This window comes from Canis lupus, chromosome 25 (assembly GCF_011100685.1).
Source record: "Canis lupus familiaris isolate Mischka breed German Shepherd chromosome 25, alternate assembly UU_Cfam_GSD_1.0, whole genome shotgun sequence".
Classification (NCBI taxonomy): Eukaryota; Metazoa; Chordata; class Mammalia; order Carnivora; family Canidae; genus Canis; species Canis lupus.
In genome coordinates, this window is record NC_049246.1 from 32,303,408 (window position 1) to 32,320,997 (window position 17,590).

At 39.2% G+C, this 17,590-nt stretch overlaps 1 protein-coding gene across 4 annotated transcripts in view; it reads right to left on the reverse strand.

Moving 5' to 3' along the window:
• The window catches only part of DOCK5 (dedicator of cytokinesis 5), a 211,719-nt gene that overhangs the window by 86,972 nt on the left and 107,157 nt on the right, over positions 1-17,590 (reverse strand). For all 4 annotated transcript variants that reach the window (XM_038573778.1, XM_038573777.1, XM_038573779.1 and 1 more), the window contains exons 11-16: positions 16,526-16,598; positions 12,801-12,943; positions 9,528-9,653; positions 5,316-5,440; positions 2,974-3,072; positions 1,634-1,706 (exon numbers count right to left, since the gene is read on the reverse strand). In XM_038573778.1, coding sequence (XP_038429706.1) covers positions 1,634-1,706; positions 2,974-3,072; positions 5,316-5,440; positions 9,528-9,653; positions 12,801-12,943; positions 16,526-16,598 — 639 coding nt within the window. The remainder of the gene's footprint in view (positions 1-1,633; positions 1,707-2,973; positions 3,073-5,315; positions 5,441-9,527; positions 9,654-12,800; positions 12,944-16,525; positions 16,599-17,590) is intronic.

Below are 17,590 nucleotides of genomic sequence, written 5' to 3' on the forward strand. Positions count from 1 at the left end.
ATATCCAATTTGGCAGTATTATGAATAGAGCTGTCTGTTATAAACATAGAAAACCACAACCACCATCACCACCACCCACAAAACACCTTTTAATGGCTCCTCCATAACATGGTTCAAAATAACCACCATCCTTCACAATGAGGCTCCAGCTTGCCTAGATACCGACTGCTGAGGGGTCAACCCAGGCTGTGTCACTCCCCAGGCCTGTGGCCCTGGGCAAGTATCTCATCACTCTGCTCAGTTTCTTTTTTGTGTAAATGTGGATAAAAGCAGTATCTATCGTACTGGATTACTGTGGACACCACACAGTGTATAAATACAGATTCACTTTAGTATTTCATACAAACTAAGGGCTTGATAAATGCTAGCTCAGTATTATGTAGAACCATATGAAATTGCTGATATTTGACTACTTGATATGGACCTACAAAAATAGCAATTTCGTGGGGCTCAATCTAATATTAGGACTGCTCCCACTTCAGCCCTAGGGCATTCACTTTGTGGCTTTCAAACACATTTCTCCACTGTCAGTGTTCGCTGGCTAAAAGCAATTTCTTCTCTACCTCCAAGTCTCAGAATGTAGACTTCACACATAAATCCCAGAAGGGGTGGGATGCTATGCTCCACACCCCTTTACAACTTGTTGCTGGTGTAGGATATACCACACTGTTCTGGCCTTACTTGCCTTTTTTTTCTTCCTCCTTTTCCTAGCCAGCCTAACAGAGACTTCAAAGCATGACCCATGTCCTATCATAGTTCCAGGGCCCGGCCTAAAGTCCAGTATGTGGATGGTGTTCAGTAAATTCAGTTTGGAATGAAGAATTGCATGCTTATATGGTGTTGAATAAGACATTTCCAGAAATGTTATGATCTATCTGAACATATCCATTTTCTTCTTTGTTCACACTTTTTGAGTAGTCATTTCACAAACTGGGATCTAAGACTTGAAGTAGTTTTCTCATGGAAAAAAAATTTGATTTGAGGAGACATCAACAGGTTTGCTTGCTGCAGGACTTCTCAGCAATATGGCAACAAACAGTGTGAATGTCTAAGAGAGAGAGATAATATACAGCATTTCCTATTCCTATTTGACTGTGAAACTCTTTTTGCTATAGAGCATCTATTAATGTCATACATTCAGGGGAAATTCTTTTTTTAGATTTTTATTTAATTTCAATTTAGTTAATATACAGTGTATTACTAGTTTCAGAGGTAGAGTTCAGTGATTCATCAGTTGCATATAATACCCAGTGCTCATTCCATCATGTGCCCTCCTTAATGCCCATCATCCAGTTACCCCATTCCCCCACCCATCTCCCCTCCAGCAACCCTCAGTTTGTTTCCTAGAGTTAAAGAGTCTCTCATGGTTTGCCTCCCTCTCTATTTTTATCTTATTTTATTTTTCCTTCCCTTCCCCTATGTTCATCTGTTTTGTCTCTTAAATTCCACATATGAGTGAAATCATATGGTATTTGTCTTTCTCTCATTTCCTTAGCACCAACAAATCTTGAAGTAATGATGCTAAGTATCTATTTACCAAGAATTTTGTTTTCCAGACCCACAAAAGCACTGTCAAGCAAGAGAAATTTTTTTTTTTTTTAACAGAAATATGTTGTAGCCTTCTAGTACTTACATTCCTGAGATGACCTATGTCGGAAGGTAAATCTTATATGGCAGCGAGTAACTTCTTCTATAGGAATGGATACCTACATAATAATAAGGAACTTATTATTTATATTGTTTATATATACACAGTATGTTGTGCTCTTTGCTCATTTTACAGAATTAGACTCATTTTTAGTATCTTATTACAGCACTGATTCCTACAGAGTGAGATTTGGATTTGGATCCATTCAAAGCAGATTTAGTCATTTTCAAAACCTAAAGAATCTCAAGAGAAATCCTCTTTGCTGTTTATCATATATTCTGAGGATGGAAATATTACAAGTTTCTAGTACTTTCTCAAGTACGAAAAGGATCATCAGCACTCCGGGGTCTCTACAGGAGCTTTCAGATGTCAAGATACGATTATATATTGATGCAGTAGTAATTAGTGTTCATAACAGAAGGAAAAGATAAAACACTGGGGACCAGGAAGCTTTTTGCTGTTTACATATACAGAAGAGACAAGGAATACAGAAGTACGTGGCAATGAAAAGAGTAGAGAGTTTGTATAGCATGATTGGTGAAATATTATCCAAGTACCTAGAAACCCATTTCTGAAGAACTTTTAATGCCTTGAGATAAGTAGTTTTAAAAAGCACAACCTAAATCTGTTACAAATGGCATGTTCCAAAGCATAGGAAGTATATAAAATTGAGGAAAATGGTTACTTCTTCATTGAGATATTACTGCAATTTTTTTCCCAAGTTCTCTATGGAGAGCTCATAAGACTTTGACAATCCAATTTGACAATCTGGGATTCAGAAGAAGTTAGGTTTGGACACTAAGCAGTTACAGGACCTTGGGAGGTCACCTGACATTTCTGAGTCTTAGTTACCTAATCAGAAAAGGGCGTTACCACACTGTTTTAGCCACAGGGCTATTGAGCGACTCACAGGGGATGGCTTATCTAAAAAGCAATTGGGAATATGTAACACACATATTTAAATTGAAAAGAGGCCCAGAAAACTTGGTTAGAGGCCAAGAAGACAAAAAAATGTTAGGCAACTGCTTGCAGAGTGTGAAAATTTCCATTTGGTTTTGGATCATCTTGGCAGCCTATTACAGCATTACAACTGCAAGTGTCTCTAGTCAAATTTTTACACATTCATCAATGAGAATGTTATTTATTTAAGAATTCTGAGTTAAAGATAAATACTCTCATGCAGAATTGTACCAATTCATTTCTTCTAGGACACCACAGGCAACCTATGTATAACTTCAGGATAAAGAAGGAATGATTTGTGGGTAAAAAAAAGGAATCTAAATGAGGTTTAATATATGATGGAGATTACAAGTAGCGCATCTCACCTTGACAGTTTCATACCAACAGGGCTGCTTGACTTGGTAATAGACTACTGATTTGTACTCTGAAATACCTTCATATCCAGCACCAGGATGAATTGCTTTCTTTGGATGCAAAGAAAAGAATGAAAAAAGGATATTTTTTATTATTTTTTATTTTAATTCCAATATAGTTGACATACAGTGTTATATTAGTTTCAGATGTATAATACAATGATTCAACAATTTTATACATTACTCAGGGCTCATCACAAGTGCTCTTAATTCCCATCCCCTATTTCACCCATCTCCCACCCACTTCCCCTCTGGTAGCCATCTGTTTGTTTTGTATGGTTAAGAATCTGTTCCTTGGTTTGTCTCTCTCTTTTTTCCCCTTTGCTCATTTGTTTCGTTTCTTAAATTCCACATATGAGTGAAGTCATATAATCTTTGTCTTTCTCTGAGTGACTTATTTCACTTAGCATTATACTCTCTAGCTCCATCCATTTTGTTGCAAATGACAAGATTTCATTCTTTTTGATGGATAAGTAATAATCCACTGTATGTATGTATGTGTATATATATGTACATATATATATGTTTTCTTTATCTAGTCATCAGTCGATAGACACTTGGGCTATTTCCAAAATTTGGCTATTGTACATAACGCTGCTATAAACATAGAAAAGCATGTATCCCTTTGAATTAGTGTTTTTGTTTTTGAGGGTAAATACTTAAAGGGGTAATTTTGTATTTTGACGGTAAATACTAAAAAGGGATAATTCTATCTAGAAAAATAAGAGCACTCCACACACCATACATGGGCTGTCCTACCCTCCATGTGGCCAGTACATGCCTCACACTGGCACACATCACCCGATCACATTTAGAGACTGAAGAATAGGATAAGAATGAGTTTTGGTCTACCACCTTCTTTGAGGGTAGAAGTGGTGTGTGTATATGTATATGTATGTGTGTATATATATATATATATATATATATATATATATATAGTACTGTGGTAGTACTAAAGGAACCCAGCATCACCATAACACGCCTCCACTGTAAACTTTATTCTCTTTTCCATCTGCAGCCATATATTCTCTCTCCTTCCTCTTCCTTTTTCTCTCAGGGAGCAGAGGGCCAGTAAAGGTGACCTGGAGCTATAGCACACAAGCAGACGACCACTGTGTGAGGTCCTGTCCACGTACTGCGTTAAGGACCTGGTGTCTAGGTAGAGCATGTTCACTAAAAATCAGAGATATGTCTTTTCCTGGTAATGAGCCACTTACTTCAGTAGAACCAGGTCTCTAAGGAAGCACTTCCAAGCTAGTTAGCAAAGCTGTAAAGTACACAGTCAGGGGAAGATGTATACTTGAACTCATGGGGCTCCAGGGCTCTATCAATGGCACAAAGAAGTCACTCTCAAACAAGGACTACCATACTGTTTGCTCCCGTACCACAGAATAGGACTTGACTCAGTCAACTGTTGCTTTCAAAGATGATAACGTCCATGGGAAAGTGATGGGGATATGTATTCCACTGTGCCCACAAACACCTTTGTGAGAGGTGGCCTTCAGAGAGTGTAGGTCTTCAATTCCAAAGAAGGTAACTAGAGGTAACTATGACTCATACAAGGAGAACTGGATTTCAGCCGGGACTATGAGGGCCTCCTACCTCTCTTTCTGCCTGACGTCAGAATCAACACTCACTACACTTTTCCATCTGGACAGGATGCTGCCACGGTTGGAGGACTTCCAGGAGGAAGAAGGAGGAGGAACTCCTGAAAGCCAGGATACCTAGATCTAGTCTGACCTCCTCCAATGACTTCTGTGTTTCCACGAGGAGACAGCTTGCCCCTTGTGGACTGCAGTTTCATAATTACTAAAACAAAATCTAAAGACCAGTCTGTGGTAGTCGATGTGACCCAAGATTCTTGCCAGTTTAAGAGCTCTCTACTGGGTGCATCTCCTCTGGTTCTGTCTCCTCGGTTCAGGCAGTGTGCTCTTCAGTGCCATCCAGGCACCCATGCCACCTCACTCAAGCCCCATGGGGACTTACCGGGCTTCAGAGTGCCCAAATAACTTGAAAACAGTATAGAATTTCTGGATCAGAAGCATACCCATGAAATCACTAGTAGCTGGATATATTTCTTAGCAGAGGACAAAATAAGAATAAAAATAAGAATCTAACTGGGTTTATTAGTAAACTTGGTAATTGCTAATCACACATTTAACAGGTTCCATACATTTTCCTTGTGAAAAAGGAAAAGCATATGAACATGGAGAGCCATTTGCCTCAAACCAAAGTCCCGAGTTGTTGTAAAGAAGTGTGTGAGGGCAGCAGGATTTCTGGGTGGTCCCACATACCTCCAAGAGCTTGCCCTCCTCATCGTACACAGACATGGTCACTTCCACATTCTTTGGCGTCTTCTTTTTTCCTTTGTCAAACTCTCCATGGATCAAGGTGACATAAATATCATTCCGAACATCACCTACAACAGGACAACCCACCTGTGAGTGGTGCTGAGAAGTCGTTTTTAATTCTCAGGATGTAATAAGATATATAAATAAAATATGAATTGCTCTGACTTCATAGGGAGCTATTCATATAGCAGAAGTTTTTATATGTATTGTCCTCTTCAGCTGTCCTATCTATCATTCCATACAAACCAAAGTGTCTTTAAAATGCAGTGTTTTATTTTTCTTAAAGGTTTTGTTTATTTATCCATAAGAGACACAGAGACAGGCAGAGACATAGGCAGAGGGAGAAGCAGGCTCCCTATAGGAAGCCTGATACAAGATTCGATCTCAGGACCCCAGGATCATGGCCTGAGCCAAAAACAGATGCTCAACCACTGAGCCACCGAGATGCCCCAAAATGCAGTGGTTTAAAATGAACTCCTTCCAATAGTAATTCTTTGTTCTATTTATTAATAACTGCTGTCTAAGAAAAGTACACAATGCATCTTATTAGGTTACAAAGGCAGATTTTTTTTCAATAATGCCTTGGAGGGCAGTATTTTCACACATCTGAAAATAATGAAAGCTAATGTTTATTGGGTGTTTCCTCTGTGCTAGGCACTGTTCAACGTGACTTATAGGCAATAATTTATTTGATCCATATAATAACCTGATGAGATAAACATTGTTTCTAAAAGTCTGTAGAATACTTTGTTTATTTAAATCAGTCTAATTGTTTTTATCAGTATCATGCACACTTTGAGCACTTTGCATTCTCATCACTCATCTGTTTAGAAGGAAAATTAAGATCTTGCCCACAGTTGCTTAAGGTGAGACAAAAGGGGCTTATTCATACAGCAGAGTTTGAAATCTTAATTAACATATACTTTGTAACTGACAATTGTGTTAAAGCAACTGCACTGGTAACATTTGTCCCAAAGTATTAAGAATTTGAGTGAAAATTTATTTATAAAGGATATTCATTGTGGTGCTGTTTACAAAAGTGAAAAGTTGGAAAATCCTTAGTTGCCAACAATAGACAGCTGTCTGATGTATAATGTACTATACATTATGGTACAATCAGATGAGATAATATTCATTTATTCCTGTAAAAAACTGACGAGCACCTACTCTGTACAAAGCACTGTGCTAGGTGCCTGGGAGATGATGGTGAGCCATGCACCAGCCTCATTCTCACACAGATCTAGTGGGGAAGAGAAGCATTATCAGATAATCATAGGACAAAGTGAATCATTATCAATGAAGAAAAACTCTAGGCTCTGTGAAGGCATAACACTAAGTCTCAACTGTGTCTGGAGGGTGTGAGAATCTTTACTCTGAACTGTCACTGGAGGGAGGAGAGTAAGAGGGAGAGAAAATAGCATGTGCAAAGGTCCAGAGGCAGTAGACAGAGTATTGCGGTCCAAACATTAACGGTTGGCAGTAGCTAAATGGTGGCAGTAGCTACAATTAATGTGGTGGCAAAGGAGAAAGGGAGAGGGGGACAGCTTTGAGAGGCCTCTAAAGGTAAAACTGGCAAGTCTTAGACACTTTTTTGTGTGAGGCCTAAAGAAAGGGAGGTTTGGCAGTACAACTGGATGGATGCGGGTGCCATTCTCTTAGATAAAACACATCTGAAAAGCCAGTCTGGATGCGGAGGATTGCAAGTTCCAAATGGGGATTTTGAGACAAAATTCACCAGTTAAAGAGGAAAGAGTGATCCAGTGAGGCAGGAATAGTACCTACTCAAGTCCTGAGGCAGGAAGTGGTTGGATCTATGGTAACAGAGTTCAAAGGAGCGGTTTTGAGGGCACAGACAGGAATTTATTTAGAGGCAACTAACATACCGAGGGAAAATGAGAGGATGAGATCACATAGGAAGAAAATATAATTATGAGAAGGAGAAGAGGCCTGTTATGGACTCGAGCATTCCCCCTAAATTCACATGCTGAAGCACTCACCCCTAGTACTTCCACATGTGATGGTCCTTGGAGACAGACCTCTTAAACAGGTGATGGGTAAGATGAGGTCATATGGTGGGCACCAATCCTGTATGACTGGAATCCTCATAAAAAAGAGATTAGACCCAGGGGTGACCATGTGAGGACACAATGAGAAGATGGCCATTTCCAAGCTAAGGAGGGAGGCTCAGAAGAAACCAACTCCATGATGCCTTAATCTCGAACTTCCAGCCTCCAAAATGGGAGAAAATAAATGTCTGTGGTTGAAGCTGCCCATCCTGTGGTACTTTATTAGGGCAGCCTGAGCAAACTAATACAGGCAATAAGGACTAAATACTGAGGAACTCTTAACAGGCGAGGTAGAGGGTGACATGCTAGCAAAGGGGAGTGGAGGAAAAAAGAGAAGAGTGTGGGTCCCTGACGATGAAGGGGGGAACGTTTCAACAAGGGAGTAGTGGGTCGTGTCATGTGCTGCTGAGAGGACCAGAGACAATCCTTAGGCTAAAAAAATATCCACGGGACTTAGGTGACATTACAAACTCTGGTGACTCTAGTGACACCATTCTGGACAGAACAGAGAGTGGCTGGCAGATGCAGAAACAGAGTATGTGATCACTTCTTAGATTCTGGCAGAGAGCAGGAGCGCCTGAGCCAGAGGGGGGAGTCTAAGGCATCTCTGGAGCCTGTTCAAATGGTGATGAGGAGCTACAAGATAAGGGACTTTGGTCTTGATCTCTGATTTCTCAAACTTGGCCAATCACCAGAATCAGCAGGGGAGCCCTAGTCCTACAAACTGAATCAGAGATCTGCAAGACTCTGGGAACCTGTATTTTAATGTTTCCCAGCTGATCCAAAGACCAGCATTTGGGAGCCATCATCCCAGATGATTTTCAGAGTCTATTAGTCTATTATACAGCCCTGGCAGTCCGGGAACCAATCCGAGTAACTAGAAAGACTAGAAAGAAATCTTCCTAGCCAGATTTGAAAGATCAATTCGCTTTGTCCAAAAAAATACATCTCTCCATTTTATTTTTTCATCTTTTGTTCTCACTGTAGTAATAACACAGCCTGCAATTATAGGAATATTACCAATGCTTATGTTTTTAAACAAGAAGAAGACAAAAATTTTCACAGAATGAAGATGAAGATGTGTTAGGCTAAGGAAGTCTGGAAGGGAATGACATCAGTGGACTTCTTTCATGAGAGAAGAAGATGGTCTCCATTTAATAGTTCTTTTTCCCATTCATCTTTCTCAATGCTCACTACATGCAGACAGTGTGTGTGGCAACACAGTATTACTGCTCCTTAATCTTCAAAATGAGGAGTCAGATGTTGCATTACTTTAAAAGAACCCCAATTTTTATGCAATAGACAACAGCAAGGTTTTCTTAAATTTCTCCAACATGCCAAAAATTACTTATTTATATATTCTATCTACCCATCTATAAAACATATAATATGATGATCTTTTAATGTTTATTTATAACATGCTTTATGTAATACATAAATATCTTATATAAAGTTCCTTGAGGTGATTTCCCTTTATTACTATAAACATTGAGAAATTAAATGGGTTAAGTCAGAGAATTCAAGAGAACACACAGGCAGATCACCAACACGTGATGCCAAAAAAGACAAAACTAAAGTAAGAAGGCCGTAGAATGTTTACATTCTTGTCACCACAAGTATGGGGAGAGCCAAGCACACAGTTGGGATTTAAGCAAATGGGGCTGAGGGTCTGGCTGATGCTGAGCTGAGCAGTCACCTCGCTAGAGCTTCCTGACCAGCAGCCCACAATGCCGGGATGTCATCCTGAGAAAGTGACATGGGACGAGGCAAATCATCTTTGGTACAAAACCAGTGCTCCCATTAGCTCTTCTTAATGGATAATTTAGGGAAGAATTTCAGAGGGGCTTTTGCAGAGCATAAATGAAGAGCATGAAGAGGAAGCTCTGAGTTACATGCAGAAGCATTATCTTGTGCTTGTACTAGGTACCCCCACTCTGTTAGTGTCCCCTACTGTCTTGATACCACCAAATGCAGGTAACTAAATACCACAGAGGATCTTATGTTGCCTCAACCACTCTGTTGGAAGTCACTGCTGCATGAAGGGAGAACTAGAGGAAGCAGAACAGATGAACCAAGTCAAAGCTTTTACCTGGAAGTATTATTTCAGGAAAGCCCATTTTTCGGGCGATTGCAGTTGATCTATCCACCAAGTGTGAAAAATTCTTCTGAACCTGCGTAAGGTCACCTGGCAAAAGCTTCAAAGATATCCAAAGTCCTTGAAAGAAAGAGAGGATGAACTTTTAGTTCTCTTTATGATCTATACCATGAACACACATCGAAATGCTGAGAAAAATATACGCATTGTGTTAATATACAGATACTTTATTATAAAAATGTAAATTCTCCCCCAGTGAACTTAAATTTTCATGACACGCCTATAAAAATCACAATAAGACTTCCCTGAGTATTTGACAGAGGTGTGAACAGATGTTTACTTTGGGGGAAAACAGAACACGAGTAAAGATACCCCCCCCCATCAGATACCAAAATACTGTAGAGCTGTAGTGAAGTGTTGTATTCATGGTAGAAAACAATTAGGTTAATTACTATAATATACAGCAATTTAATATATAGTAAACATGCATAACAAATCCTGAAAAAAAGAAACAATTTCATAAATGTGCTGGAATAATTTTCTTGCTACTTAAGAGAATCGATCTAATTTCTTACCTTGCTTTTTCATTAAAATAAATTCCTACTATAATAAAGAAGTAAAATGAACCTTTTTTTCTAAGTATAGAGACAAATGAAGAAATCAGACATAAAAAAAATTACTGAGGGGCATCTGGGTGGTTCAGTCAATCAAGTGTCTGACTCTTGATTTCGGCTCAGGCCATGATCTCAGGGTCATAGGATCAAGCCCCATGTGGGGCTTCACACTCAGTGAGGAGTCTGAGGATTCTCCCCCCTACCCCTACCCCTCTCCCCACTTGTACACACTCTAAAATAAATAAATAAATAAATCTTTAAAAAAAGAATTATCTATACACAAATGGAAAGTTGTGATATTTATAAAGAAGTGAAATGCAGGCTACAAATGGTGAAATACCCCTAAGAAATTACAAGAAAAACATCAAATACATAGACCATGAAAAGACTATTCACAAGGAAAAACATGAGGTTGGCGAATCTTTGACAAATCAAAAATTGAAAAATGCATGTTCTGTATAAGACATTATCTTCATAAAAACTGAGAAGGAAACCTTTAGGAAAACTCACAAATGTATAGGAAGGCTAGGTAATTCATCATCAAGTAGTTTTTTTTTTTTTTTTTTTTCAATGCAAGGGAACTCTGGAAGTCTACTTTTCACCTTTCAAACAGGTGAAGTCTTTTTGTTTTGTTTTGTTTTGTTTTGTTTTGTTTTGTTTTGTTTAGAGAGAGAAAGAGAGAGAGAGCGTGTGAGCAAGTGCATGCAAAGGGCAGGTGAGAGGGAAACAGAATGAATTCTAAGCAGCCTCCACATCCAGCATGGAGTCTGACCCAGGGCTGGATCTCATGACTCCGAGATTATGACCTGAACCAAAATCAAGAGTCAAACGCTTAACTGACTGAGCCACCTAGGGGCTCAACAAACAGGTAAAGATTTCTTTTTTTCTTTTCTTTTTTTTTTATTTATTTATGATAGTCAGAGAGAGAGAGAGAGAGAGAGAGAGAGAGAGGCAGAGACACAGGCAGAGGGAGAAGCAGGCTCCATGCACCGGGAGCCCGACGTGGGACCCGATCCCGGGTCTCCAGGATCGCGCCCTGGGCCAAAGGCAGGCACCAAACCGCTGCGCCACCCAGGGTTCCCAAACAGGTAAAGATTTCTAAATATCAGCTCACCAAGTGGGCACTGTGATAATTATCACCCAGTGGCAGAAGTCGATGGGAAGCAATCTGGAAATACATGTATCTCTGACTTTGAGCTCATTCCATCACTTGACCCAGGAATCCTACTTCTGGGAATTTTCTTAGGGGAGGTAATCCTAACTATGGAAAAGCTTCATAAATAAAAGTAGTCATAGCAGAGTTATTTAAATTTATAATAGTGACAAAATAGAAAACACTTAAGTGTTTACTTAGGGGGGGGCAAATTTTCTTTAATCCAAGCAATGAAATACCATGTAGTTGGCTATAGAAAAATATTTGTGCTGAGCACAAAAACATTTGAAAAGTATTTGCTTTGTTAAGCAGCAAGAGAGGAAATTTTTATTTCACTTTTATTTGGGAAAAAAAATTACACACACACAGCAATTTGTTTAGTATAAGGATTTTCCACTCTAATAAATCGTATCCCAGGTTAGGAGTTCTAATACAACAGAAATGTATTTCACTATTCATTTTCAGATTCTTTTATGATTCCTCATATCTTTCCTATCCAGAACTGTGAATACATGGAAAATGAAATACATTGAAAATAATGTGTTTCCTGATTGCCTCCACTTCAGTAGATAGTTACAGGGCAGTAAAAAAAAAAAAAAAAAAAAAAAAAAAAAAAAAAAAAAAAAAGAAAGAGAAAAAGAAAAAGAAAGAAAAAGAAAAAGAAAAAGAAAAAGAAAGAAAGAAAATGGCCCAATCTTCAAAATTATCCCCTAAATCATCACCATCTTGATATTTGAATTTAAAAATTTTAGCTAGTTTTTTTATATTATTTAAATTTAAAATGCAGTTTCAATGGGTGGAATTTCTTAATTAAAACTGTGTTAACAGGTATGCCTGGGTGGCTCAGTGGTTGAGCATCTCCTTTGGCTCAGGCTGTGATCCCGGGGTCCTGGGATCAAGTCCCACATCTGGCCCTCCATAGGCAGCCTGCTACTTCCTCTGCCTATGTCTCTGCCTCACTCTCCATGTCTCTCATGAATAAATAAATAAAATCTTTAAAAATAAAACAATAAAACTTTGTCAATAGAATATTACACGGAAGCACTAAAAACAACTCAAAATGTTCTGCTAGTTAGCCCATTGTTTCACATTAATATCTGTTCATTAGTATCACTTTGGTCTCTTTCCTCCTCATTTTAGGGAGTAATGAAATAGACATTTAGAGGGTGGAACATAATAATCCCCAAACTTCTTTCTCTTTGTGCATTTACCTAGAATTAGCATTGGGATTGTAGGGGAGACAAAACTAAGAAAGGATCCATGGTATAAACATTGGTCCCACAGAATTTACAAAATACAGCTGTGATCCAATTCTATGCTGGGTGCAGCTCTGATGCTCCTCAGTATTAAATGCCTTCATCAGGAAGCTGAGGTAAGCAACCCTCCAGTAGCATCTGCTTTGCATCAGAGAAAGACAGGGAAAAGCGCCCAAGTCCAAGGACCCAATGCCAATGCCACTCCCCCATGCCCCTCCCAGCTTACTAATGCAGGGCTGTGTACCTTGTCCTTTGTGATTCACTTCCTTCGCTGCTATCACTTTATTCAAGACTGAAGTGAGTGGCTCATTCTCCCCAATCACATGGGATGTTATCAGGGGTGACATGATTAGCTGTCTCTGTCGGATATAGGTTTCCATTGCAATTCTGGGAAAATCAGAAATGAGAGGTAAGGAAAAAAGGGGAAGTTTCTGTAGCACAGCTTCAAATAGGGCGGGTCCTGCAATAATTTGGAAATATAAACACTAGACACATCTCACTAGAGGACTCTTTCTTTCCTTTATTTTTCCTTTAAGCGCCTATCTTGCTCATTTCCAAGATGAATTTGGTGGCTAAGATACGCACTCGATGGAAAAAGGAAAAATAAACTTCTCAAGAACAAATGAAACTGATGTGGCCAAATGTTAACAAAATCAGAGGCAGTGCCTAATGCTCTTTCTGAGGCAGGAAAGGCTGATGTAATGGAACTGGGGATGGAAGCGGGGACGAGGTAGGAGACCTGGCCTCCAGTTCTTGTTCTACCCAATGGTAAGCTCCGGGCCTCAGTTTCCTCATCTGTAACATGAGTCCAGATCATATGCCTTTCAAATGGCTCCATCTGGCACCAACAACCAACCTACATACAAGAGCAGTATGCAAACAGCAGCTTTTGGAGGCTGTTCCTAGATTCTCATGTGATGACAAACTATATGTAGAGTTACGATGGCATAGCCACTGGCAAACAAGCTTTACTTTAATGATCCCACCAGGCCGAGGTTCACACAGGGAGATCATAGAGCCAAACACAACCCCTCCTGACAGCACAATCACTCTCAGGTGCTACCTATTAGCCTGGTGCACTTCAGTAGTCTCCCTCTGTGTTGTGGTTTTGTTCTTTTGCCCACTACGCAAGCCAGCTTTCTCTGCAGGGTTCTGATCTATATTCTGATGGTAGCAGGAAAATGTAATGCAATGTCTTACTGAAAAGCGAGGTGGCTGTGATCTGAGTGGCTGTCTTCAAACGACCCTTTCTTAAAGGGACTAGCAGAATACATACAGGAGACTCTCCTGATATAACAACACTGTAAAGCTCTTGAGATAAGTTATGAAAACATTTGCCATAAATCTTAGGAGTGAAAAGCCAGAGACTTGTGATTTGCATCATGAATGCTTTACAGTGGCTGTTGGCTGCACAGTGAGCAGTAATCAAATTAGGGCTGGGCTCCTCAGCAACTCAAAGTGTGTATTATTATATGGGAAGGCGATCTCAGGGCTTCACTGCTTCAACATGACAGCCGGATGGGCACTAGTTCAGAAATTAGGCAGGGAGGCACATAACCAAAGGATGAAATAGACCTCAGAAGTGAAATACACCGACAGAATAACTTTCGCATCCATGCATGCTGCTCCTATTACGTATATACGTATATAATATGTGTATATACATGATGCGCATATAATAGTGATACATAATAGCATTATGCACATATATAATAGGAACATCCATGGACATGTAAGTTCTTTATGTTTTATATATCATAACCTATAATATATACATTTTAATGTATCTAAATATATATTCATATTTATTCTCTATATATTATTTACTTAATATTTACTCAACATTTAAGATAGTCATATATTAATACATTAATACATTTTAACTTCATGGATTAATATAAAATTATAGTTAATATATTTATTACATTTAATATATTTATTTAATATACTTGAATGTGTATGTAGCTATTTATATTGGGATCATCATTCATGAATTTCAAAGTCATATCATAATTCATGTTAGTACTAAGCTACATAAAATATTTACCTTGTCACATTCTTGGAGGGTCAGTGTATAGGTGGTAGGATACTAAGTAAGTACACATTTAAAAAAATTATTAATAGCAGCCTTTGGATGAAGGAAGAAAGTGCTACTTAGCATAAGCTATTTGTACTATTATATTACTATTACTATTAGAAACTGGTCCAACGGTGGTAGGCTTTAAACTAAGAGAGAAAGATTTTTGTACTTTAAATAAAATTACATATAATACATATTTTTTTTTTTTGTAGAAAAAAATAGGAACACAGAGTTAAACAAAAATGGAGTAAAATCACCTTTGGTTAAATTAATGGAAATACTCACTATTAATTATGGAGTATATTCTTTGAAATATCTAAATTTTGAGGCTTCTAATGCCCTGTAACAATTTATATTTTTATAAGTACCGTGTATTTTCTTATGTCCACCCAAACTCCAGATATTGTATATATTTTCAAGACTCAGTCAAACCAAATATCAAGACTCCTTGTTTAATTTGCATTCCATTGATTCTCAATGAATTTACAGGCCATTTCTGTGTGTACATGTACATGGCCATGTGTGTATATATACACATGTATATTATTTTCTGTTCATACCTTTATGAATTTCTACTAATTATATAGTAACAATATTCATCCTTTTTTCACATATATTGCAAAGATTTTACTAAATTTTATTCTGGACATAAGTTATTTAAAATTTTTGTGTGGTTTAACCTGTCAATTTTTCTTTTTTGGTCAAATCTTTGGAGTCTGAGTCAGCAAGACCTCCCACACACCACTATTACATAAAAGTTCTGTTTTTCTGCAGTATTTTAAGATTTTAGTTCTTACACTTATACATTTAATCAATCAGAATTTACAGTGGCACAAGATGTGAGACAAGGCTCTAGTTTAGGTTCCATAAATGATTAGCTAATTTTGTCAAATAATTCATCTCTGCATAGTTCCTATTTCTTCACTGATGTGCACTATTATTTAAAAAAAAAATCATATATGAATTCGAGTATCCTTGGGCTGGTTTCCAGAATTCTCAGCAGTTCTACTGATCTGCTGTGGCAGCTACAGGTTGGCTGAGACAGTCACCCTCCCTCACTGACACAACTGCTCTGTTAGGACTCAGTTCTATCATCTTCCATGGCCTCATTTAGGCCACCTGCATATGGGGTAATGCGAGCACGACTGCTAGAGCCAGCCACCATGTTCACACATACACTTCTTCAGAGTCATGTGGGTTGGCATTTGCTGGCCCACAACTCCCCGGGGGCCCGCCCAGGCCTCCAGCTCCCAAAGCTCAGTCTGAGTCTTAGCCGAGCTCTTCAGGGAATCCTTTCATGTCTTCCCAGGCTGGTTCTCCCTCCACCAGCAGGAGCCCAGGCATTATTAGTCAGCCCCTCACTCTCAAACCTCCTACACTCCTTCTACTCAAAGTGTGGTCTTCAGCTCAGCAGCAGCAGCAGCAGCAGCAGCAGCAGCAGCCGGAAGCTTGTCAGTTCGGCCTCCAGACCTACCAGACCACGTTTTTTGTTCTGACAAAATCTCACAGAAGCCCTGTGCTGTCCTGCATGATGCCCTGTCTTCTGTAATACTTGCACCCTACAACAGGGTGCAAATACACTTTGGCCTTTCTGACACTTACAGGGCACCATTCTCTGGTTTCTAGTGTGGACAGAGATTTGCCCCTTCTATTCCATCGGCCCTTTCTATAAAATCAGAAAGGTTACATTTGCCCTCTTACATGTGATCCCAATATAAAGGACCTTGAATAAAGCCTTCTGTCAACTTCTATCTCACAATCTTCCAACTTCCGAGGCTTTCCTTCTGTAACTGAGCAAATGGTTCCTAGCACCTGGTTCTGTGTTAACAGATCATTCAGAGAACTACTCCCGGTCTCAAGTCACCCGGGATAAATGCCAAAGTACTTACTGCTGAAAGGGAATAAAATGCTGCTTTTCTTCATCATCCACCTTCCCATGTATGATATCAGTAATATCCATCACTAGGAAAAAGATAAAACTTAATTAAAGAACTTAATTGCTTCAGGCTTCAATAAGTTACAATGGAAAATTATGGTATCTGCAAACACAGGACACTAGAGAAGAAAGATACCAAGCAGGGACACCCCGTGTCTTTGCCAGCGAGGACTCCCTGTGCCCAGCCTGCAGAACGATTCATCAGGAGCTCCGGCAGAGGCTTGGATTTCTCTCAGATCAACCCTGCAAACTACCGGCTTTTTAAAATTCTACACAACCAAGTGCTAAATTCTTAAGAAATCTGAAACCATTTTGTTTGTTTGTTTTAGCAAGCCTGCGTTCAAAGACACAGAGCACACATATTTCTGTTAGGAGTGTTAAGAGAATGAAGATCTGAGAAACTCAAAACTGAAGTGGTCAACCGCCTCTTGGACTTGGCATAGTCGCACCTGGTTTCCATGTCCACAAAGGTAAGCCGAGGTGCCAGCAGCACAGAACTGGAGATCACACAGTGATTTGCTCCTTTGGACAAGAAGAGCAAGTAATACAGCATCGTTCTGCACCTTCCAGGTATATTATCTTATTATACAGATACTATTATTTGCCCTACTTTAAAAGATGAGCAAAATGAGCACAGGAAAGTTTGGTAATTGGCCCTAGATCCAAAGTTTTAAGTGGTCAAGCCAGGGTATGAACCCAAGAGTGATTATGGGGTCAAATCACTTAAGCCAATAATGCCCTGCTGCCTGGAGAACTAATAAGTGGGCCACTCCACAGCTGCTCAGACGAGGCAGGGCCCATGGCCAAGAGGCCACCCGTGGTTAATGAATTATAAACCGGCCATAAAACACACACTCACAATCTACTCTCCCGATAACCTGTTTGGAGATTAAAAGAAGTACTGATATAGGAAACATTTCTCGTATGAAAAAGTAAAGGATAAGGACAGAAATGCCTTCTCAAAGCCAGTGGGTAAGGCCTGGGAAATAATAATGTTGGTGAAAGGATGCTGTGAAAG